Source organism: Bombina bombina, chromosome 8 (genome assembly GCF_027579735.1).
Source record: "Bombina bombina isolate aBomBom1 chromosome 8, aBomBom1.pri, whole genome shotgun sequence".
NCBI classification, from domain to species: Eukaryota; Metazoa; Chordata; class Amphibia; order Anura; family Bombinatoridae; genus Bombina; species Bombina bombina.
In genome coordinates, this window is record NC_069506.1 from 343,754,579 (window position 1) to 343,780,141 (window position 25,563).

The window sequence follows — 25,563 nt, forward strand, 5'->3', positions numbered from 1 at the left end:
ACCTAGGTTACAGAATGTTTAAGGAATTTGGAGGAAACCTAGGTTAGAGAATATGTAAGGAATTTGGAGAAAACCCAGGTTACAGAATGTTTAGGGAATTTGGAAGAAAACTTAGGTTACAGAATGTGTAGGGAATTTGGAGGACACATAGGTTACAGAATGTGTAAGGAATTTGGAGGAAACCTAGGTTACAGAATGTTTAGGGAATTTGGAGGAAAACTAGGTTACAGAATGTGTAAGGAATTTGGAGGAAACCTAGATTACAGAATGTGTAAGGAATATGGAGGAAACCTAGGTTACAGAATATGTAAGGCATTTGGAAAAAACCTAGGTTACAGAATGTTTAGGGAATTTGGAAGAAACATAGGTTACAGAATGTGTAAGGAATTTGGAGGAAACCTAAGTTACAGAATGTGTAAGGAATTTGGAGGAAACCTAGGTTACAGAATGTGTAAGGAATTTGGATGAAACCTAGGTTACAGAATGTGTATGGAATTTGAAGGAAACCTAGGTTACCAAATGTGTAAGAATATGGATGAAACCTAGGTTACAGAATGTGTAAGGACTTGGGAGGAAACCTAGGTTACAGAATGTGTAAGAAATTTTGAGGAATTTTAGGTTACAGAATGTGTAAGGAATTTGAAAGTAACCTAGGTTACAGAATGTGTAAGGAATTTGAAAGAAACCTAGGTTACAGAATGTGAAAGGAATTTGAAGGAAACCTAGGTTACAGAATGTGTAAGGAATTTGGAGGAAACCTAGGCTACACAAAGTGTAAGGAATCTGAAGGAAACCTAGGTTACAGAATGTTTAAGGAATTTGGAAGAAAACCTAGGTTACAGAATGTGTAGGGAATTTGGAGGAAACCTAGGCTACACAAAGTGTAAGGAATCTGAAGGAAACCTAGCTTACAGAATGTTTAAGGAATTTGGAAGAAAACCTAGGTTACAGAATGTGTAGGGAATTTGGAGGAAACCTAGGTTACATAATGTTAGAGAATTTGGAGGAAACCTAGGTTACTGAATGTGTAAAGACTTTGGAGGAAACCTAGGTTACAGAATGTGTAAGAAAATGTTTTAGGAATTTTAGGTTACAGAATGTGTAAGGAATTTTAAGGAAACCTAGGTTACAGAATGTGTAAGGAATATGAAGGAAACCTAGGTTACAGAATGTGTAAGGAATTTGAAGTTAACCTAGGTTACACAATGTGTAAGGAATTTGGAGGAAACCTAGGTTACACAATGTGTAAGGAATTTGGAGAAAACCTAGGCTACACAAAGTGTAAGGAATCTGAAGGAAACCTAGGTTACAGAATGTTTAAGGAATTTGGAGGAAACCTAGGTTACAGAATATGTAAGGAATTTGGAGAAAACCCAGGTTACAGAATGTTTAGGGAATTTGGAAGAAAACTTAGGTTACAGAATGTGTAGGGAATTTGGAGGAAACATAGGTTACATAATGTGTAAGGAATTTGGAGGAAACCTAGGTTACAGAATGTTTAGGGAATTTGGAGGAAAACTAGGTTACAGAATGTGTAAGGAATTTGGAGGAAACCTAGATTACAGAATGTGTAAGGAATATGGAGGAAACCTAGGTTACAGAATATGTAAGGCATTTGGAAAAAACCTAGGTTACAGAATGTTTAGGGAATTTGGAAGAAACATAGGTTACAGAATGTGTAAGGAATTTGGAGGAAACCTAAGTTACAGAATGTGTAAGGAATTTGGAGGAAACCTAGGTTACAGAATGTGTAAGGAATTTGGATGAAACCTAGGTTACAGAATGTGTATGGAATTTGAAGGAAACCTAGGTTACCAAATGTGTAAGGAATATGGATGAAACCTAGGTTACAGAATGTGTAAGGACTTGGGAGGAAACCTAGGTTACAGAATGTGTAAGAAATTTTGAGGAATTTTTAGGTTACAGAATGTGTAAGGAATTTGAAAGAAACCTAGGTTACAGAATGTGAAAGGAATTTGAAGGAAACCTAGGTTACAGAATGTGTAAGGAATTTGGAGGAAACCTAGGCTACACAAAGTGTAAGGAATCTGAAGGAAACCTAGGTTACAGAATGTTTAAAGAATTTGGAAGAAAACCTAGGTTACAGAATGTGTAGGGAATTTGGAGGAAACCTAGGTTACAGAATGTGTAAGGAATTTGAAGGTAACCTATGTTACACAATGTGTAAGGAATTTGAAGGAAACCTAGGTTACAGAATGTGTAAGAAATTTGAAGGTAACCTAGGTTACACAATGTGTAAGGAATTTGGAGGAAACCTAGGTTACACAATGTGTAAGGAATTTGGAGGAAACCTAGGCTACACAAAGTGTAAGGAATCTGAAGGAAACCTAGGTTACAGAATGTTTAAGGAATTTGGAAGAAAACCTAGGTTACAGAATGTGTAGGGAATTTGGAGGAAACCTAGGTTACAGAATGTGTAAGAAATTTTGAGGAATTTTAGGTTACAGAATGTGTAAGGAATTTTAAGGAAACCTAGGTTACAGAATGTGTAAGGAATATGAAGGAAACCTAGGTTACAGAATGTGTAAGGAATTTGAAGGTAACCTAGGTTACACAATGTGTAAGGAATTTGGAGGAAACCTAGGTTACACAATGTGTAAGGAATTTGGAGAAAACCTAGGCTACACAAAGTGTAAGGAATCTGAAGGAAACCTAGGTTACAGAATGTTTAAGGAATTTGGAGGAAACCTAGGTTAGAGAATATGTAAGGAATTTGGAGAAAACCCAGGTTACAGAATGTTTAGGGAATTTGGAAGAAAACTTAGGTTACAGAATGTGTAGGGAATTTGGAGGACACATAGGTTACAGAATGTGTAAGGAATTTGGAGGAAACCTAGGTTACAGAATGTTTAGGGAATTTGGAGGAAAACTAGGTTACAGAATGTGTAAGGAATTTGGAGGAAACCTAGATTACAGAATGTGTAAGGAATATGGAGTAAACCTAGGTTACAGAATATGTAAGGCATTTGGAAAAAACCTAGGTTACAGAATGTTTAGGGAATTTGGAAGAAACATAGGTTACAGAATGTGTAAGGAATTTGGAGGAAACCTAAGTTACAGAATGTGTAAGGAATTTGGAGGAAACCTAGGTTACAGAATGTGTAAGGAATTTGGATGAAACCTAGGTTACAGAATGTGTATGGAATTTGAAGGAAACCTAGGTTACCAAATGTGTAAGGAATATGGATGAAACCTAGGTTACAGAATGTGTAAGGACTTGGGAGGAAACCTAGGTTACAGAATGTGTAAGAAATTTTGAGGAATTTTAGGTTACAGAATGTGTAAGGAATTTGAAAGTAACCTAGGTTACAGAATGTGTAAGGAATTTGAAAGAAACCATAGTTACAGAATGTGAAAGGAATTTGAAGGAAACCTAGGTTACAGAATGTGTAAGGAATTTGAAGGTAACCTAGGTTACACAATGTGTAAGGAATTTGGAGGAAACCTAGGTTACAGAATATGTAAGGTATTTGGAAAAAACCTAGGTTACAGAATGTTTAGGGAATTTGGAAGAAACATTGGTTACAGAATGTGTAAGGAATTTGGAGGAAATCTAGGTTACAGAATGTGTAAGGAATTTGGAGGAAACCTAGGTTACAGAATGTGTAAGGAATATGGAGGAAACCTAGGTTACAGAATGTGTAAGGAATTTGGAGGAAACCTAGGTTACAGAATGTGTATGGAATTTGAAGGAAACCTAGGTTACAAAATGTGTAAGGAATATGGAGGAAACCTAGGTTACAGAATGTGTAAGGAATTTGAAGGAAACCTAGGTTACAGAATGTGTATGGAATTTGAAGGAAACCTAGGTTACAAAATGTGTAAGGAATTTGAATTAAACCTAGGTTACAGAATGTTTAGGGAATTTGGAAGAAAACCTAGGTCATAGAATGTGTAGGGAATTTGGAGGAAACCTAGGTTACAGAATGTGTAAGAAGTTTTGAGGAATTTTAGGTTACAGAATGTGTAAGGGATTTGAAAGTAACATAGGTTACAGAATGTGTAAGGAATTTGAAGGAAACCTAGGTTACATAATGTGTAAGGAATTTGAAGGAAACCTGGGTTACAGAATGTGTAAGGAATTTGGAGGAAACCTAGGTTACAACATTTCCCACAGTTTACTGCTTGTCTGCAAGAGTCCTGTGATTGTCTAAATTTTATTCATGAAGACCCAAAGCCCACCTAAGAATCCATATACATCATCCACAACACCAATAACCTGGCTACACAAAGTGTAAGGAATCTGAAGGAAACCTAGGTTACAGAATGTTTAAGGAATTTGAAAGAAAACCTAGGTTACAGAATGTGTAGGGAATTTGGAGGAAACCTAGGTTACATAATGTTAGAGACTTTGAAGGAAACCTAGGTTACAGAATGTGTAAGAAATTTTGAGGAATTTTAGGTTACAGAATGTGTAAGGAATTTGAAGGAAACCTAGGTTACAGAATGTTTAAGGAATTTGAAGGTAACCTAGGTTACACCATGTGTAAGGAATTTGGAGGAAACCTAGGTTACACAATGTGTAAGGAATTTGGAGGAAATCTAGGCTACACAAAGTGTAAGGAATCTGAAGGAAACCTAGGTTACAGAATGTTTAAGGAATTTGGAGGAAACCTAGGTTACAGAATATGTAAGGAATTTGGAGAAAACCCAGGTTACAGAATGTTTAGGCAATTTGGAGGAAAACTAGGTTACAAAATGTGTAAGGAATTTGGAGGAAACCTAGGTTACAGAATATGTATGGAATATTGTGGAAACCTAGGTTACAGAATGTGTAAGGAAATTGGAGGAAACCTAGGTTACATAATGTATAAGGAATTTGAATTAAACCTAGGTTACAGAATATGTAGGGAATTTGGAGGAAACCTAGGTTACAGAATGTGTAAGGAATTTGAAAGAAACCTAGGTTACAGAATGCGTAAGGAATTTGAAGGAAACCAAGGTTACAGAATGTGTAAGGAATTTGAAGGAAACCTAAGTTACACAATGTGTAAGGAAATTGAAGGAAACCTAGGTTACACAATGTGTAAGGAATTTGAATTAAACCTAGGTTACAGAATATGTAGGGAATTTGGAGGAAACCTAGGTTACAGAATGTGTAAGGAATATGGAGGAAACCTAGGTTACAGAATGTGTAAGAAATTTGTAGAAACCTAGGTTACAGAATGTTTACGGAATTTGGAAGAAAACCTAAGTTACAGAATGTGTAAGGAATTTGAATTAAACCTAGGTTACAGAATGTTTAGGGAATTTGGAAGAAAACCTAGGTCATAGAATGTGTAGGGAATTTGGAGGAAACCTAGGTTACAGAATGTGTAAGAAATTTTGAGGAATTTTAGGTTACAGAATGTGTAAGGAATTTGAAAGTAACCAAGGTTACAGAATGTGTAAGGAATTTGGAGGAAACCTAGGTTACAGAATGTGTAAGGAATTTGAAGGAAACTTAGGTTACAGAATGTGTAAGGAATTTGAAGGAAACCTAGGTTACAGAATGTGTAAGGAATTTGGAGGAAACCTAGGTTACAGCATTTCCCACAGTTTACTGCATGTCTGCAAGAGTCCTGTGAGTGTCTAAACCCAAAGCCCACCTAAGAATCCATCTACCTCCTCCACAACACCAAGAACCTGCCCTTGGTCCTCACAGAATCTCCAATGCCCAATTTGGTTTTGCCCCACGTGCCCTGTCTCTGGCCATAATGTTTAAAGAGATTGTGGTGTGAACTAGAGGAAAATAAGGGAGTACAGTATGTGAGGATGTGTCCCCAGAATTCTTCAGACATTTTAGGTTCAGCACATGGGTTGTGCTTGCTGATTGGTGGCTAAATGTTGCCACTAATCAGCAAGCACTTTTCAGGGTTAGTGAACTTAAAAATGGGCCAGCTCCATAGCTTAGATTCCTGCTTTTCAAATAAAGATTATAAGAGAATTAAGAAAAAATTATAATAAGAGTAAATTAGAAAGTTGCTTAAAATGGCATGCTCTATCTGAATCATGAAAGAAAACATTTTGCTTTAGCGTCCCTTTAAGGACAGATTGTGCACTGCTGATAAACAGATCTCTCACTACTTTATTGGTGAACTAAGACACTCACAAGCCCACATCCAAAAACAGGAACATCCATTTTACATAGGAAAATAATAACTATAATACATTTTAAAATACCATTTTGTTGGAAGCAACAAAGGAAAAAAATGTTTATATTCGTTTAATTCTGAACAATATAAAAATGTTACTACAAGGCAAATATAATAAGTAATAGCTCACCAGATTGGTAAAGATGTAAGTATAGTAGGCCGAGACCATACCCAGCTCAGCTGCCTGCAGAAATAAAAGGAATAGGATAAGGAGAGAGACAAAAAGGATAAATAATGAAAGAAAACAAGAATAAAAAAGTATATATGGAAGCAAGAGAGAAGAAAGAGAAAACAAGGAAGTAAATAAATGAAAGATAATAAAAGAGAAAACAAGGATAGATTGTAGGATTAGCGACAGAGAATAGAAGAGAGAGCAAGAGAGAGAAAAGAGAGTGAGAGCTGTGAGAGGAATAGAGAGGGGGATGGAGAAGAGAAGTGAAAAAAGGGAGTGAGAAAGAAAAATACATAAAAGGCGAGATTACATATACGACACAGGCTTCAGCGCAACTGCTGAAACCCGCGCCGCCCGTAATTTCACCTCGCACATTGGGGTAATAGATAAACCCTGCCAGCAGTTCATAAAGTGCCGTAAGTCAGATAAACTAGCGATGTCCAGAAATGAGCGCAAATACAAATTTCTGGAGTCGCCAGTGATTTATGGCACTGCCGGCATCTAAGAAAATAATAAAATATATAAATCTCCCGTAAAAGTCTAACCTGCCTCCCAAAACTAAACCCGACACGTAAAACCCGTATATCTGCCATCAAACCCACATCAGGACTAATAATAAAAGTATTAACCCCTAAACTGACAACCACAACGCAATATGCCTAACTAAACTATTAACCCCTAATCTGCCATTAACCCACATCACAAAGTCCCTATTAAAACTATTAACCCCTAATCTGCCATTAACCCACATCACAAAGTCGCTATTAAAACTATTAACCCCTAATCCGCCATTAACCCACATTGCAACAAACTATATAAATCTATTAACCCCTAATCTGCCAAACCCACACAACGCAATAATCCTAATAAAACTATTAACGCCTAAACCCCCAAACCCACACAATGCAAATAACGAATTAAAAGGACATTCAGCTCTTTTAAAAGTGCCCATTAAAACCCTAATCTAACCCCCCCAAAAAAAGCCTAAGATTAACCCCCAAGTAGGTACTCACGGTTCATGAAGTCTGGCGCTGAAGTCTTCTTCCAAGCGGCGACCTCTTCAATCTTCTTCCAGGAACAAGCCGGTGCGGAGCAGAGGGCAGAACTGAAGACCGGTGACCACAGAACAGAAGACCGGTGACCGCAGAACTGAAGACCGGTGACCGCAGAACTGAAAACCGGTGACCGCGGAGCCATGGAGCGTGGAGATCCTCTTCGTATGATCACGCCGCACACTGAAGATTGAATTCAAGGTACGCATTTAAATATGGGGTACCTTGAATTCCTATTGGCTGATTTGAGTCTTCAAATTCAAATCATCCAATAGGATGACAGCTACTGAAATCCTATTGGCTGTTCAAATATGGGTTTTACTGTTAGAGGGGACTTCTTTTAAAATGCAAAAGAGCTGTTAAACGTAGGGCAAAGCCCTACAAAAAGCAATTTTAAGGGCTATTGATAGTTTAGCATTAAATTAGTGGTTGTTTTTATTTTGGAGGGGCTTTTTTATTTTCATAGGGATTAGGTTTAATTTTTTAATTTTGGATAATTTTCTTTATTATTGTGTTGTGTGCGTTTGGCAGTTTAGGGATTAATAGTTTTATTAGGATTATTGCGTTGTGTGGGTTTGGCGGATTAGGGGTTAATAGGTTAATTAAGTTTATTGTGGTGGTGATAGATGGCAGTTTAGGGGTTAATAGTTTTAATAGTTTATTTGCGATATGGGTGAATGGCGGATTAGGGGTTAATAGTTTATTAAGGAATATTGCATTGTGATGGCCGTTTAGGGGTTAATAGGTTTATTAGATGTTTTGCGATGTGGGGGTTGGCGGATTAGGGGTTAATATAGTTTATTAGTTATTGCGGTTGGGGGATGACGGTTGACAGGTAGATAGATATTGCGCATGCGTTAGGTTTTAGTTATTTTCAGGAGGTAGATAGATATTGCGCATGCGCTAGGTGTTAGTTACTATGTGTGGAGAGGTGAAAATGGAGTAAAATATCTCCATTTTTGCCGCATAAGTCCTTGCGCTGAATATGTGATACTGATTTGCGACGTAGTTCTATGTTAGCTTATGGGAGTAAAAATTGCGGCTGACGGGTGAAATATACGTGCTGCATTTATATGCGGCGCTGTATATGTGATACCAAAACCACGTAAAAAAAACGGTGTCTCCCGGCTTTTGCAGGCGACGCCGCATATGTAATCTTGCCCGTAGAGAGGGAGTGAGATATGTAAGAGGAGGGGTGAGGGGAATGGAGAAGGGAAGGAAATTGAAAGTGAGAAAAGGGGAAAAGATAGTGAGAAAGTAATAGGAGAATAGAACAGAGAATGAAAAGGAAAGGTGTAGAAGTGAGAGAATAAAGCGAAGAGAACAGGAGATAAAAAACAAACAAACAATAGATTAGAAGAACAGCTTTCTACAAAATGTCTCTTACTATGTGTTTATCTCATTAGGAGTCTTGTATTAGACATTCTATAAGCACAAAATAGCTCCAATTATAAAAGGAATTGATAGAGTTATTAGGAGACTGTTGCATAACTGCATGGTAATAGGAAAGGCTTCAGAAAATGAGAAAACGATTAGTCAGTTTATGTGTGCGTCATGAGTACCGCTTTCTGTATACGTCTGCCTTTATTGCACATACACTATATACAGTATATATATAGAACAGTCCATACTGTGTCTACAGTAGGGAATGTAGATGTGTTGTTATTGCTACCCATAACACAGAAAGCTATTGTTCCCTCGCATCTGAGCTGTTAGTCATTAACTCCTTCCTGCTAGACACACGTATATATTAATGATCGGCCACATATAGAGCAGTGATTGACACCTTTCTGCCACATATAGAGCAGTGATTGACACCTTTCTGCCACATATAGAGCAGTGATTGACACCTTTCTGCCACATATAGAGCAGTGATTGACAACATTCTGCCACATATAGGGCAGTGATTGACAACTTTCTGCCACATATAGAGCAGTGATTGACAACTTTCTGCCACCTATAGAGCAGTGATTAACAACTTTCTGCCACCTATAGAGCAGTGATTGACAACTTTCTGCCACATATAGAGCAGTGATTGACACCTTTCTGCCACATATAGAGCAGTGATTGACACCTTTCTGCCACATATAGAGCAGTGATTGACAACATTCTGCCACATATAGAGCAGTAATTGACACCTTTCTGCCACATATTGAGCAGTGATTGACACCATTCTGCCACATATAGAGCAGTGATTGACAACTTTCTGCCACATATAGAGCAGTGATTGACACCTTTCTGCCACATATAGAGCAGTGATTGACACCTTTCTGCCACATATAGAGCAGTGATTGACACCTTTCTGCCACATATAGAGCAGTGATTGACAACATTCTGCCACATATAGAGCAGTAATTGACACCTTTCTGCCACATATTGAGCAGTGATTGACAACTTTCTGCCACATATAGGGCAGTGATTGACAACTTTCTGCCACATATAGAGCAGTGATTGACACCATTCTGCCACATATAGGGCAGTGATTGACAACTTTCTGCCACATATAGAGCAGTGATTGACAACTTTCTGCCACCTATAGAGCAGTGATTAACAACTTTCTGCCACCTATAGAGCAGTGATTGACAACTTTCTGCCACCTATAGAGCAGTGATTAACAACTTTCTGCCACCTATAGAGCAGTGATTGACAACTTTCTGCCACATATAGAGCAGTGATTGACAACTTTCTGCCACATATAGAGCAGTGATTGACAACTTTCTGCCCCCTATAGAGCAGTGATTGACAACTTTCTGCCACATATAGAGCAGTGATTGACAACTTTCTGCCACCTATAGAGCAGTGATTGACAACTTTCTGCCACCTATAGAGCAGTGATTGACACCTTTCTGCCACATATAGAGCAGTGATTGACAACTTTCTGCCACCTATAGAGCAGTGATTGACACCTTTCTGCCACATATAGAGCAGTGATTGACAACTTTCTGCCACATATAGTGATTGACTCCCTGACATTAACATTAAAATAAACAAAATATCATTTCCCATCTTCCACATTCACAGCAGATGTTGACTCTTTCAGGTAAACCACTTAAAGGGACGGTAAAGTCAAAATGAAACTTTCATGATGCAGATAGAGCGTGTGATTTATAACAACTTTTCATTTAACTTTAATTAAGACATTTGTTTTGTTCTCTTGGTATCCTTTGTTGAAGAGTAATGCTAGGTAAGCTATGGCAGCAGTGTTTGTATCTATGCACGCTCCTGAGCTCACCTAGGATTACTCTTTAACAAAGGATACTAATGCCTAGATTTAGAGTTCTGCGGCCAAAGGGGTGCGTTAGCTACGCGTGCTTTTTTTCCCACGCACCTTTTAAATACCGCTGGTATTTAGAGTTCACAGAAGGGCTGCGTTAGGCTCCAAAAAGGAGCGTAGAGCATAATTTAACGCCACTGCAACTCTAGATACCAGCGGTGCTTACGGACACGGCCAGCTTCAAAAACGTGCTGCACCTAACGCTCTAACATGTACCCCGAGTCTAAAAACCCCTAACCTTACACTTATTAACCCCTAATCTGCTGCCCCCGCTATCGCTGACACCTGCATATTATTATTAACCCCTAATCTGCCGCTCCGTACACCACCGCCACCTACATTATAGCTATGTACCCCTAATCTGCTGCCCCTAACACCGCCGACCCCTATATTATATTTATTAAACCCTAATCTGCCCCCCTCAACGTCACCTCCACCTGCCTACACTTATTAACCCCTAATCTGCCGAGCGGACCGCACCGCTACTATAATAAAGTTATTAACCCCTAATCCGCCTCACTCCCGCCTCAATAACCCTATAATAAATAATATTAACCCCTAATCTGCCCTCCCTAACATCGCCGACACCTAACTTCAATTATTAACCCCTAATCTGCCGACCGAATCTCGCCGCTACTGTAATAAATGTATTAACCCCTAAAGCTAAGTCTAACCCTAACACTAACACCCCCCTAAATTAAATATAATTTAAATCTAACGAAATGAATTAACTCTTATTAAATAAATTATTCCTATTTAAAACTAAATACTTACCTGTAAAATAAATCCTAATATAGCTACAATATAAATTATAATTATATTATAGCTATTTTAGGATTTATATTACTTTTACAGGTAACTTTGTATTTATTTTAACCAGGTACAATAGCTATTAAATAGTTAAGAACTATTTAAAAGCTAAAATAGTTAAAATAATTACAAAATTACCTGTAAAATAAATCCTAACCTAAGTTACAATTAAACCTAACACTACACTATCAATAAATTAATTAAATCAAATACCTACAAATAACTACAATTAAATAAACTAACTAAAGTACAAAAAATAAAAAAGAACTAAGTTATAAAAAATAATAAAATATTTACAAACATTAGAAAAATATTACAACAATTTTAAACTAATTACACCTACTCTAAGCCCCCTAATAAAATAACAAAGACCCCCAAAATAAAAAAAATGCCCTACCCTATTCTAAATTAAAAAAGTTTAAAGCTCTTTTACCTTACCAGCCCTTAAAAGGACCTTTTGTGGGGCATGCCCCAAAGAATTCAGCTCTTTTGCCTGTAAAAAAAACACATACAATACCCCCCCAACATTACAACTCACCACCCACATACCCCTAATCTAACCCAAACCCCCCTTAAATAAACCTAACACTAAGCCCCTGAAGATCTTCCTACCTTATCTTCACCTCGCCAGGTATCACCGATCGGTCCTGGCTCCAAAATCTTCATCCAACCCAAGCGAGGGCTGGCGATCCATAATCCTGCGGCTGAAGAGGTCCAGAAGAGGCTCCAAAGTCTTCATCCTATCCGGGAAGAAGAGGTGATCCAGACCAGCAACCATCTTGATCCAAGCGGCATCTTCTATCTTCATCCGATGAGGAACGGCTCCATCGTGAAGACCTCCAGCGCGGATCAATCTTCTTCCTCCGACGTCCAACTGAAGAATGACGGTTCCTTTAAGGGACGTCATCCAAGATGGCGTCCCTCGAATTCCGATTGGCTGATAGGATTCTATCAGCCAATCGGAATTAAGGTAGGAAAATTCTGATTGGCTGATGGAATCAGCCAATCAGAATCAAGTTCAATCCGATTGGCTGATACGATCAGCCAATCAGATTGAGCTCGCATTCTATTGGCTGTTCCGATCAGCCAATAGAATGCGAGCTCAATCTGATTGGCTGAGCATTACAACCCACCACCCACATATCCCTAATCTAACCCAAACCCCCCTTAAATAAACCTAACACTAAGCCCCTGAAGATCTTCCTACCTTATCTTCACCTCGCCGGGTATCACCGATCGGTCCTGGCTCCAAAATCTTCATCCAACCCAAGCGGGGGCTGGCGATCCATAATCCTGTGGCTGAAGAGGTCCAGAAGAGGCTCCAAAGTCTTCATCCTATCCGGGAAGAAGAGGCGATCCAGACCGGCAACCATCTTGATCCAAGCGGCATCTTCTATCTTCATCCGATGAGGAACGGCTCCATCGTGAAGACCTCCAGCGCGGATCAATCTTCTTCCTCCGACGTCCAACTGAAAAATGACGGTTCCTTTAAGGGACGTCATCCAAGATGGCGTCCCTCGAATTCCGATTGGCTGATAGGATTCTATCAGCCAATCGGAATTAAGGTAGGAAAATTCTGATTGGCTGATGGAATCAGCCAATCAGAATCAAGTTCAATCCGATTGGCTGATCCGATCAGCCAATCAGATTGAGCTCGCATTCTATTGGCTGTTCCGATCATTTTCCTACCTTAATTCCGATTGGCTGATAGAATCCTATCAGCCAATCGGAATTCGAGGGACGCCATCTTGGATGACGTCCCTTAAAGGAACCGTCATTCTTCAGTTGGACGTCGGAGGAAGAAGATTGATCCGCGGCTGGAGGTCTTCACGATGGAGCCGTTCCTCATCGGATGAAGATAGAAGATGCCGCTTGGATCTAGATGGTTGCCGGTCTGGATCGCCTCTTCTTCCCTGATAGGATGAAGACTTTGGAGCCTCTTCTGGACCTCTTCAGCCGCAGGATTATGGATCGCCAGCCCCCGCTTGGGTTGGATGAAGATTTTGGAGCCAGGACCGATCGGTGATACCCGGCGAGGTGAAGATAAGGTAGGAAGATCTTCAGGGGCTTAGTGTTAGGTTTATTTAAGGGGGGTTTGGGTTAGATTAGGGGTATGTGGGTGGTGGGTTGTAATGTTGGGGGGGGTATTGTATGTGTTTTTTTTACAGGCAAAAGAGCTGAATTCTTTGGGGCATGCCCCACAAAAGGTCCTTTTAAGGGCTGGTAAGGTAAAAGAGCTTTGAACTTTTTTAATTTAGAATAGGGTAGGGCATTTTTTTATTTTGGGGGTCTTTGTTATTTTATTAGGGGGCTTAGAGTAGGTGTAATTAGTTTAAAATTGTAATATTTTTCTAATGTTTGTAAGTATTGTATTATTTTTTGTAACTTAGTTCTTTTTTATTTTTTGTACTTTAGTTAGTTTATTTAATTGTAGTTATTTGTAGGTATTGTATTTAATTAATGTATTGACAGTGTAGTGTTAGGTTTAATTGTAGGTAATTGGAGGTATTTTATTTAATTAATTTATTGATAGTGTAGTGTTAGGTTTAATTGTAACTTAGGTTAGGATTTATTTTACAGGTAATTTTGTAATTATTTTAATTATTTTAGCTATTAAATAGTTCTTAACTATTTAATAGCTATTGTACCTGGTTAAAATAAATACAAAGTTACCTGTAAAATAAATATTAATCCTAAAATAGCTACAATATAATTACAATTTATATTGTAGCTATATTAGGGTTTATTTTACAGGTAAGTATTTAGCTTTAAATAGGAATAATTTATTTAATAAGAGTTAATTTATTTAGTTAGATTTAAATTATATTTAATTTAGGGGGGTGTTAGGGTTAGACTTAGCTTTAGGGGTTAATCCATTTATTACAGTAGCGGCGAGATTCGGTCGGCAGATTAGGGGTTAATAATTGAAGTTAGGTGTCGGCGATGTTAGGGAGGGCAGATTAGGGGTTAATTTTTATTTATTTATTTATAAAATATTTTACCAGGAAGGATACATTGAGATTTCTCTCGTTTTCAAGTATGTCCTGGGATCACAAAACCTTGCATTGATGCAATAGGGTACAATAAAATACAAAAACAATAATAAAAATACACAATATATGCAAACATTTAATATAGAGCAGGTACGAAATATTTAATCAACCATGACAGGCACATTCTGTTTTGAGCTATGTAGAGAGGGATCTCTTAAAGGATATTAGGCTTGGGGAAGTTTTTAAAGTGTAAGGGATGTCATTCCATAATTGTGGCGCTCTGTAGGAAAAGGAGGATCGAGCTGCTTTCTTTTTGTATTGAGGCAAGCTAAATAATGTGCTGTTATTGGATCGGAGGTTATAGGAGGTGGGAATAGCAGGGGAGAGCATTCTGCTCAGGTAGGGTGGGAGCTTCCCAGAAAGGCTCTTAAAGACAAGGCAGGAAAGATGGAGGGTGCGTCTGGATTCCAGCGACAGCCAGTTTAGTTCTTTTAGCATGTCACAATGGTGGGTCCTGTAGTTACATTGTAGCACAAAGCGGCAGAGCGAGTTATATAATGTATTTAGTTTATTAAGGTGAGTTTGCGGAGCAGGTGCATATACTATGTCCCCATAATCCAAGATAGGCATCAGCATTTGCTGTACAATCTTTTCCTTTACTGTAGGGCTGAGGCAAGATTTGTTTCTGTACAGGGCACCTAGTTTTGGATAAAGTTTAGAGGCAATTTTTTCTATGTGGAGTCCAAAAGATAGATTGGGGTCTAACAACATACCTAAGTATTTAAAAGAGTGGACTGCGGTCATAAATACTATTTATTATAGGGTTATTGAGGCGGGAGTCAGGCGGATTAGGGGTTAATAACTTTATTATAGTAACGGTGCGGTCCGCTCGGCAGATTAGGGGTTAATAAGTGTAGGCAGGTGGAGGCGACGTTGAGGGGGGCAGATTAGGGGTTAATAAATATAATATAGGGGTCGGCGGTGTTAGGGGCAGCAGATTAGGGGTACATAAGGATAACGTAGGTGGCGGCGCTTTGCGGTCGGCAGATTAGGGGTTAATTATTGTAGGTAGCTGGCGGCGACGTTGTGGGGGGCAGGTTAGGGGTTAATAAATATAATATAGGGGTCGGCAGTGTTAGGGGCAGCAGATTAGGGGTACATAAGTATAACGTAGGTAGCAGTCGGCAGATTAGGGGTTAAAAAAATGTAATCGAGTGGCGGCGATGTGGGGGGACCTCAGTTTAGGGGTACATAGGTAGTTTATGTGTGTTAGTGTACTTTAGAGCACAGTAGTTACGAGCTTTATGAACCGGCGTTAGCCCAGAAAGCTCTTAACTACTGACTTTTTTCTGCGGCTGGAGTTTTGTTGTTAGATTTCTAACGCTCACTTCAGCCAAGACTCTAAATACCAGGGTTAGAAAGATCCCATTGAAAAGATAGGATACGCAAATGACGTAAGGGGATCTGCGGTATAGAAAAGTCGCGGCTGGAATGTTAGCGTTAGACCCTTTAATGACTGACTCTAAATACCGGCGGTAGCCCAAAACCAGCGTTAGGAGCCTCTAACGCTGGTTTTGACGGCTACCGCCCAACTCTAAATCTAGGCCTATGAGAACTAAGCAAAATTAATAACGAAAGTGAAATGGAAAGGTGTGTAAAATGGCACGCTCTATCCAGTCCATTAAAAAGGACACTGAACCCCCAATTTTTTCTTTCGTGATTCAGATAGAGCATGCAATTTTAAGCAACTTTCTAATTTACTTCTATTATCAAATTTTCTTCATCTCTTAGTATCTTTATTTGAAAAGCAAGAATGAACGCTTAGATGCCGGACCATTTTTGGTGAACAACCTGGGTTGTTCTTGCTGATTGATAGATAAATGTACTTACCAATAAACAAGTGCTCTCCAGGGTTCTGAACCAAAAATTGGCTGGCTCCTTAGCTTAGATGCCTTCTTTTTCAAATAAAGATAGCAAGAGAATGAAGAAAATGTGATAATAGGAGTAAATTAGAAAGTTGCTTAAAATTGCTGCTCTATCTGAATTATGAAAGAAAAAAATTTGGGTTAAGTGTCCCTTTAAGTTTGATTTTGATTTTACTGCATCCTTAAACTGGAATTAACCTCTTTAAAGGGACACTGCACTTTACAATTACACCTCTTAATGTGTTCAATTGATTTGTTATTCCTACTGCAGAGTATTAAATGTATTGTCTGCTATTTACATAGCTTTTCTACAGAGAAAGCGTTTACTCATGTTTCCAGTGTGAGTGGGAATACATCAGGCAAAGGTCGCTAATTCAAATAGCAAATAAAGATAAAGTATCTGTTTACAAACAATTAGATACACTCCAGGAGGTAAAGAGCTGAGAACACATTCAATAGTAGAAAATGATAGAGTACAATGTCCCGTTAGTACTGCCACATATACAGCAGTGAGTACACTTTGCTGTTAGCCATCAATAAAACATTGATTAACATCTTCATTAACCCTTCCCTGTTAGGCAAATAAACGCCAGGAATTGATCTCTTCATGCCAAATGTACAACAGTAATAAAACCCTTTTAACAATGACATAAAACACTGCTTAAATCTCATCCAACGAAAATTCCATAACCTCTTTGGGGGTTCCATGTCATCTAACGGGGAGGTTGCAAGTCATTCCTGTATGTGCCCCTATTTTCAATTAAGGTTTTAAATTGATCCTCCAGCAAACAATTATCTGTATTGGGCACAGGTAAGTGACATAACCTCTAGATAGAGATTAGTTTTAAATGCTTAATTCAAGATAGTATGGACACACCGACTAGGAATAGCAGAGGAGAGGCTTAAAATCACATCCCTGGTCAGAAATGTAAAAATAAAAACAATCAGTGGGAAATCATAAGGGACAAGATGTCTCCTTATTAGCTGCCCACCCCCACAATGTATGCTACTCTAGACTATTAGCTGCCCACCCCCACAATGTATGCTACTCTAGACTATTAGCTGCCCACCCCCACAATGTATGCTACTCTAGACTATTAGCTGCCCACCCCCACAATGTATGCTACTCTAGACTATTAGCTGCCCACCCCCACAATGTATGCTACTCTAGACTATTAGCTGCCCACCCCCACAATGTATGCTACTCTAGACTATTAGCTGCCCACCCCCACAATGTATGCTACTCTAGACTATTAGCTGCCCACCCCCACAATGTATGCTACTCTAGACATATATCGTCTGTGTTGTTATAAATGTGTCCCAGACTATATCATAAAAATGTACCATGTGTCAGTACTTACTGTGTATATGTAAATACCATATCCCATACAGTGTTTCATGCTTAAACATTAATGACAAACCATACCATTTTACATTAGTAAACCCTGAATCTTTTATCGAACATTTGCATAAAATACCAGGTGAACTATTTGTATCCACACTCAAAATATTTATTTGTTCCTTGTTTTCTTTGCAGTTGCTTTAAATCAGAACATTTCACAGCAAGAAGCACAGTTTAGGGAAAATTAGGGCAATTTACACAAAGAAGCAAATGTATAATTGCTTGCTATGATTTGCTGCTGATTTGTGCTGTTTGTATGACTGCATGGCTGTTTGTACTGTATAAACTTTACATATATTATTATGTTTCTATCATACTATGGGCTAGATTACAAGTGAGGCGCAAACGGTTTTGCGCTAGTGCAATCATGTTTTTGCAAGCCATTTTCATTTCACTAATATTACAAGTGGATCAAAATCACGATTGCACTAGCGCAATCGCCCTTTACGCTTCAATCCTTTCTGCAATCTCAGAGTTGTGGTTAACTGTTTTCTGAAACTACAAAATTGCACAAAACATTTCAAAAATACATTACAAAGTAAAGTTACACTCATATTAACACTGTCTGATAAAAATGATTTTAAAAACAAATGAACAAAAAAGTTATAAGGGCTCAAAGATATGAGATCTCGGGTGTTAGAAAAAGGCAGGCAAAGGAGTTTAACATTGAGACACAGACATGTACATTGCTAAAGATGTATTTGTATTTTGTATGTATATATACTGTACATATATATATATGTTTATATGTGTGTACACTTATATGTGTATATGTCTATTTACAGTCACATATAAATACATTAATATAAATGTACACACATATAAACACTTATATGTGTATATGTCTATTTACAGTCACATATAAATACATTAATATAAATGTACACACATATAAACACTTATATGTGTATATGTCTATTTACAGTCACATATAAATACATTAATATAAATGTACACACATATAAACACTTATATGTGTATATGTCTATTTACAGTCATATATAAATACATTAATATAAATGTACACACATATAAACATATATTTAAGTGCATTATATCCCTTTGCAATTAAGCAGAGTAAAACATGATCAGACATATTTATGCAATATTTATAGTTAATAAATATTTTAACTATGAATTTACTATAAATATTTCACATTTACTAATTACTAATTTACTAATGGGAATATGCTATGTTGGTTGCGAGATGGGTGTTTGTTTTTTTCCGACAATTTCTTTTTTCCATTGACTTCTATGGGGAATGTGAAAAGGCGATGGAGTTTGCGCAATCTTGTTTTTTTTTCCACTTCTTTTTCTCCATTATTCTCTATGGGAGAATACATGCACCCTCACGTGAAAACGTAACTTAAGCGCTATTCGGGTTAACGCTAGAGCAAAATATGTTTTTTTGGAACTTGGAATACAAATGCAAAAATGAAAAAATCCAAGCGGAGTTTTCACTTACGCAAAAAAATAACTGCGCTACTTGTAATCAAGTAAAAATACGTAAGAAATCCAGCCCTATATGTTTCTAAATGTAAGTTTAAGTGTTAATACTATACACTACATGAATTTGTCAGCTAGATTTGAAAAAAGCCTCTGCATAACTGAATGCATATTTTACTAAAATACATGTTCATACAGCTCAAGCCATGCACAAATGATCCTGCTTTTTCAAAAGAAATATAACAAATACCTGGGATCTATTATTCACGGATATTATTATCATTATTATTTATTTGTATAGCCCCGCAAAATTCTGTATCCCTGGGTACGGAGATAAGGGTATACAATGACAAGGATTTGTGATAAAATACAAAACATAACAAATCTAATACAGGAGGAAGAGGGCCCTGCTCCGGAGAGCTTACAGTCTACAGGTTTAGGGTGCAGAGACATAAGGTTTGGGGTAGTTTGTCAAGCGGATTTTAGTTGCAGCAGTGAGTCAAGGCAATTCAAGTTTTATTTTGGTTAGGTTGATGCATATGGAAGTGCATTGCTCTCTAAAAGGAAACAGCGATACTCCTTAAAAACAATTTAGAATTTGACAAATGTACTGTTTTTGGCAAGATACACAAGTTTGTAAAGCTTGTATATTAGGGTTTAAACCATACAAAACATTTATCTTTGTGTTGAAACCACAAAGATGTTTGTAATTTTCTCATTTATTCAGACTTTTTGGAAGAACAATATTTTATATTTCTTAAAAAAGGTAAAAATGTTTCCGTTGATGCTTCCATTCTATGTAATTGTCTTGCTTGGCATAAAGGTATGTTTTCTATGTAGTTGTCTTGCTTGGCATGTAGATATGTTTTCTATGTAGTTGTCTTGCTTGTCATGTAGATATGTTTTCTATGTAATTATCTTGCTTGGCATGTAGATATGTTTTCTATGTAATTATCTTGCTTGTCATGTAGATATGTTTTCTATGTAATTATCTTGCTTGGCATGTAGATATGTTTTCTATGTAGTTGTCTTGCTTGGCATGTAGATATGTTTTCTATGTAATTATCTTGCTTGGCATGTAGATATGTTTTCTATGTAATTGTCTTGCTTGGCATGTAGATATGTTTTCTATGTAGTTGTCTTGCTTGGCATGTAGATATGTTTTCTATGTAATTATCTTGCTTGGCATGTAGATATGTTTTCTATGTAGTTGTCTTGCTTGGCATGTAGATATGTTTTCTATGTAATTATCTTGCTTGGCATGTAGATATGTTTTCTATGTAGTTGTCTTGCTTGGCATTTAGATGTGTTTTCTATGTAATTGTCTTGCTTGGCATGTAGATATGTTTTCTATGTAATTGTCTTGCTTGGCATGTAGATATGTTTTCTATGTAGTTGTCTTGCTTGGCGTGTATATATGTTTTCTATGTAGTTGTCTTGCTTGGCGTGTATATATGTTTTCTATGTAGTTGTCTTGCTTGGCATGTAGATATGTTTTCTATGTAGTTGTCTTGCTTGGCATGTAAATATGTTTTCTATGTAATTGTCTTGCTTGGCATGTAGATATGTTTTCTATGTAGTTCTCTTGCTTGGCATGTAGATATGCTTTCTATGTAGTTGTCTTGCTTGGCATGTAGATATGTTTTCTATGTAGTTGTCTTGCTTGGCATGTAGATATGTTTTCTATGTAATTGTCTTGCTTGGCATGTAGATATGTTTTCTATGTAGTTGTCTTGCTTGGCGTGTATATATGTTTTCTATGTAGTTGTCTTGTTTGGCATGTAGATATGTTTTCTATGTAATTGTCTTGCTTGGCATGTAGATATGTTTTCTATGTAATTGTCTTGCTTGGCATGTAGATATGTTTTCTATGTAGTTGTCTTGCTTGGCATGTAGATATGTTTTCTATGTAATTATCTTGCTTGGCATGTAGATATGCTTTCTATGTAGTTGTCTTGCTTGTCATGTAGATATGTTTTCTATGTAATTGTCTTGCTTAGCATGTAGATATGTTTTCTATGTATTTGTCTTGCTTGGCATTTAGATGTGTTTTCTATGTAGTTGTCTTGCTTGGCATGTAGATATGTTTTCTATGTAGTTGTCTTGCTTGGCATGTAGATATGTTTTCTATGTAATTGTCTTGCTTGGCATGTAGATAATTTTTCTATGTAGTTGTCTTGCTTGGCATGTAGATATGTTTTCTATGTAATTTTCTTGCTTGGTATGTTGGCATGTAGATATGTTTTCTATGTAGTTGTCTTGCTTGGCATGTAGATATGTTTTCTATGTAATTGTCTTGCTTGGCATGTAGATATGTTTTCTATGTAATTGTCTTGCTTGGCATGTAGATATGTTTTCTATGTAATTGTCTTGCTTGGCATGTAGATATGTTTTCTATGCAGTTGTCTTGCTTGGCATGTAGATATGTTTTCTATGTAGTTGTCTTGCTTGGCATGTAGATATGTTTTCTATGTAATTATCTTGCTTGGCATGTAGATATGCTTTCTATGTAGTTGTCTTGCTTGGCATGTAGATATGTTTTCTATGTAATTATCTTGCTTGGCATGTAGATATGCTTTCTATGTAGTTGTCTTGCTTGGCATGTAGATATGTTTTCTATGTAATTGTCTTGCTTGGCATGTAGATATGTTTTCTATGTATTTGTCTTGCTTGGCATTTAGATGTGTTTTCTATGTAGTTGTCTTGCTTGGCATGTAGATATGTTTTCTATGTAGTTGTCTTGCTTGGCATGTAGATATGTTTTCTATGTAATTGTCTTGCTTGGCATGTAGATATGTTTTCTATATAGTTGTCTTGCTTGGCATGTAGATATGTTTTCTATGTAATTATCTTGCTTGGTATGTTGGCATGTAGATATGTTTTCTATGTAGTTGTCTTGCTTGGCATGTAGATATGTTTTCTATGTAGTTGTCTTGCTTGGCATGTAGATATGTTTTCTATGTAATTGTCTTGCTTGGCATGTAGATATGTTTTCTATGTAATTATCTTGCTTGGCATTTAGATATGTTTTCTATGTAGTTGTCTTGCTTGGCATGTAGATATGTTTTCTATGTAATTATCTTGCTTGGCATGTAGATATGTTTTCTATGTAGTTGTCTTGCTTGGCATGTAGATATGTTTTCTATGTAGTTGTCTTGCTTGGCATGTAGATATGTTTTCTATGTAATTATCTTGATTGACATGTAGATATGCTTTCTATGTAGTTGTCTTGCTTGGCATGTAGATATGTTTTCTATGTAGTTGTCTTGCTTGGCATGTAGTTATGTTTTGTATGTAATTGTCTTGCTTGGCATGTAGATATGTTTTCTATGTAGTTGTCTTGCTTGGCATGTAGATATGTTTTCTATGTAATTATCTTGCTTGGTATGTTGGCATGTAGATATGTTTTCTATGTAGTTGTCTTGCTTGGCATGTAGATATGTTTTCTATGTAGTTGTCTTGCTTGGCATGTAGATATGTTTTCTATGTATTTGTCTTGCTTGGCATGTAGATATGTTTTCTATGTAATTGTCTTGCTTGGCATGTAGATATGTTTTCTATGTAATTGTCTTGCTTGGCATGTAGATATGTTTTCTATGTAGTTGTCTTGCTTGGCATGTAGATATGTTTTATATGTATTTGTCTTGCTTGGCATGTAGATATGTTTTCTATGTAATTGTCTTGCTTGGCATGTAGATATGTTTTCTATGTAGTTGTCTTGCTTGGCATGTAGATATGTTTTCTATGTAGTTGTCTTGCTTGGCATGTAGATATGTTTTCTATGTAGTTGTCTTGCTTGGCATTTAGATATGTTTTCTATGTAATTGTCTTGCTTGGCATGTAGATATGTTTTCTATGTAATTATCTTGCTTGGCATTTAGATATGTTTTCTATGTAATTATCTTGCTTGGCATGTAAATATGTTTTCTATGTAGGATGCTGTCTTGTCCCTTTTTGCCCCATTGCCTACAGTGGAGCAGCATATGAAGAACTTTTGGTTTCTGAATAGCAATTTCCCCCAGTATGTGTGAAGGAGACCTGAAGACTTACAACATTGTATTATTTGCAGCTGTAGGTGGCTGGGGAAGAGTGCTGAAGGAGCCGGCTACATATGCTGTTTTGTGTAAATTTCAATAGCAGGTGCCCGTATTTCACATTTTTATGCAGATTTGAATCATAGCTTGATTTTGAAAAGAGCTGTATATCTCTTTAGTTTATGTCTGTGTTTTATCTATTCAAAATGCCAGCATCAACATACCAAGCCAGCATCAATATACCAAGCCAGCATCAACATACCAATCCAGCATCAACATACCAAGCTAGCATCAATATACCAAGCCAGCATCAATATACCAAGCCAGCATCAACATACCAAGCCAGCATCAATATACCAAGCCAGCATCAACATACCAAGCCAGCATCAACATACCAAGCTAGCATCAACATACCAAGCCAGCATCAACATACCAAGCCAGCATCAACATACCAAGCCAGCATCAACATACCAAGCTAGCATCAACATACCAAGCCATCATCAACATACTGTACCAAGCCAGCATCAACATACCAAGCCAGTATCAACATACCAAGCCATCATCAACATACCAAGCCAGCATCAACATACCAAGCCAGCATCAACATACCAAGCCAGCATCAACATACCAAGCCAGCATCAACATATTGATGCATGGAGGAAAAAGACATTTTAATATTGCATTAAAAAATAATAAAATAAAGAATAATATATAGTTTTTACTAAGATCATCATGTAAATCTAGAGGAGGTTTGCTCTATGCGGCACTAAACATGCAGGGATGTGAACTTTAGTAAATCGGGGGCATAAAGTAATATGGAAACTGGTAAAGCTGGAGAGGCTAACTTTAGCAGTGTGTGTTGTATATGGAGAAGAATGTTGAATACCAGATAAAACAATCAAAAGATCATATTGTGTCCACTGGTATCCTAGAGGGGGATAACATAGGGCAAATACTTCTCTCTTAAAGGGACAGTCTATTCAGAATTAAACTTTCATGATTCAAATAGGGCATGTAACTGTCCAATTTACTTTTATCATCAAATTTGCTTTGTTCTCTTGGTATTCTTACTGTAAGGCTAAACCTAGGAAGGCTCATATGCTAATTTCTAAGCCCTTGAAGGCCGCCTCTTATCTAAATGTATTCTGACCGTTTTCACAGCTAGAGGGCATTAGTTCATGTGTGCCATAAAAATAACATTGTGCTCATGCCCGTGGGGTTATCTAGAAGTCGGCACTGATTGGCTAAAATGCAAGCCTGTCAAAAGAACTGAAATAATGGGGCAGTCTGCAGAGACTTAGATATAAGGTAATCACAGTGGTAAAAAGTGAATTAATATAACCGTGTTGGTTATGAAAAACAGGGGAATGGGTAATAAAGGGATTATCTATCCCTTTAAACAATAAACATTCTGGAGTAGACTGTCCCTTTAAATCTTTAGTTTTTTAGATCAAAACACCCACTCAAGCCACTTATTTGATGCCAATGACGCACCATTTTTATAAGAATGTGCTGCTTATGTCTACAACAATCAACTCGCTCCTGCACATGTGGCCCTTATATTATTTTGTTGAAGACATTTTATTTCCTCCTCCATTTTATGATCCTGTGAACCCCCTTAGCATGCAAGCCTATGGGTCCTACTGTTCTGTAGGTCACCTTCATGGGAGCTGATTTACAACTCTTGGCAGGGCCTCTGCCCCCTTGTTCTCTATAAATATTACCTTGCATATCCTACCTTCGTTTAAAGCACTGCAGAATCTGTTGGCGCTCTACAAATAACTGATAATAATAATAATTACTTTGCCGTTCCTAAAAAAATTCTGCTCATGCCCATGATTTTGTCCCAAGTCTAGAGGACTGATTATCTAAAGGTCTCTGGACTTGCAATATTCTCTAAGATGTCCCACCAGTGCTATGGACTGAAGCCCCTGTTGGAATTATCTAAATGCAGATTTGACCCTTAGAACAATGTATCTTGCAAAAAAGAAAATTCTAAAAGTCCTAGTAGTTTTTTCAAATTCAAAATGGTGTTTCCTCATTGTAGAAATAGTTTCACCTCTGCTAATAGGATGAACAGGGGCATTCTATGGGCATAGCGGAAAGTTTCTGCCAGGCATGGCGTATTCTGGAAACATTTTCATCAGACTGAAAGGTGGCGAGATTGTATCAAAATACACAAAGACTTATTACTCCAATTGAATAAAAAATCACGCATACAAAAATAGGAGCAATATTAAGATGATTCCCTTTCTAACAAACTCCATTACTTCTATAAGAGGCATCTCGCAATGCGCAAG

General features: G+C 37.4%; 1 protein-coding gene across 1 annotated transcript in view; it reads right to left on the bottom strand.

The window, feature by feature from the left end:
- Positions 1 to 25,563, bottom strand: part of GRIK4 (glutamate ionotropic receptor kainate type subunit 4) — a 777,161-nt gene that overhangs the window by 432,769 nt on the left and 318,829 nt on the right. The window contains exon 6 of the mRNA XM_053691193.1: positions 6,286 to 6,339. Within this exon, the coding sequence (XP_053547168.1) occupies positions 6,286 to 6,339 (54 nt within the window). The remainder of the gene's footprint in view (positions 1 to 6,285; positions 6,340 to 25,563) is intronic.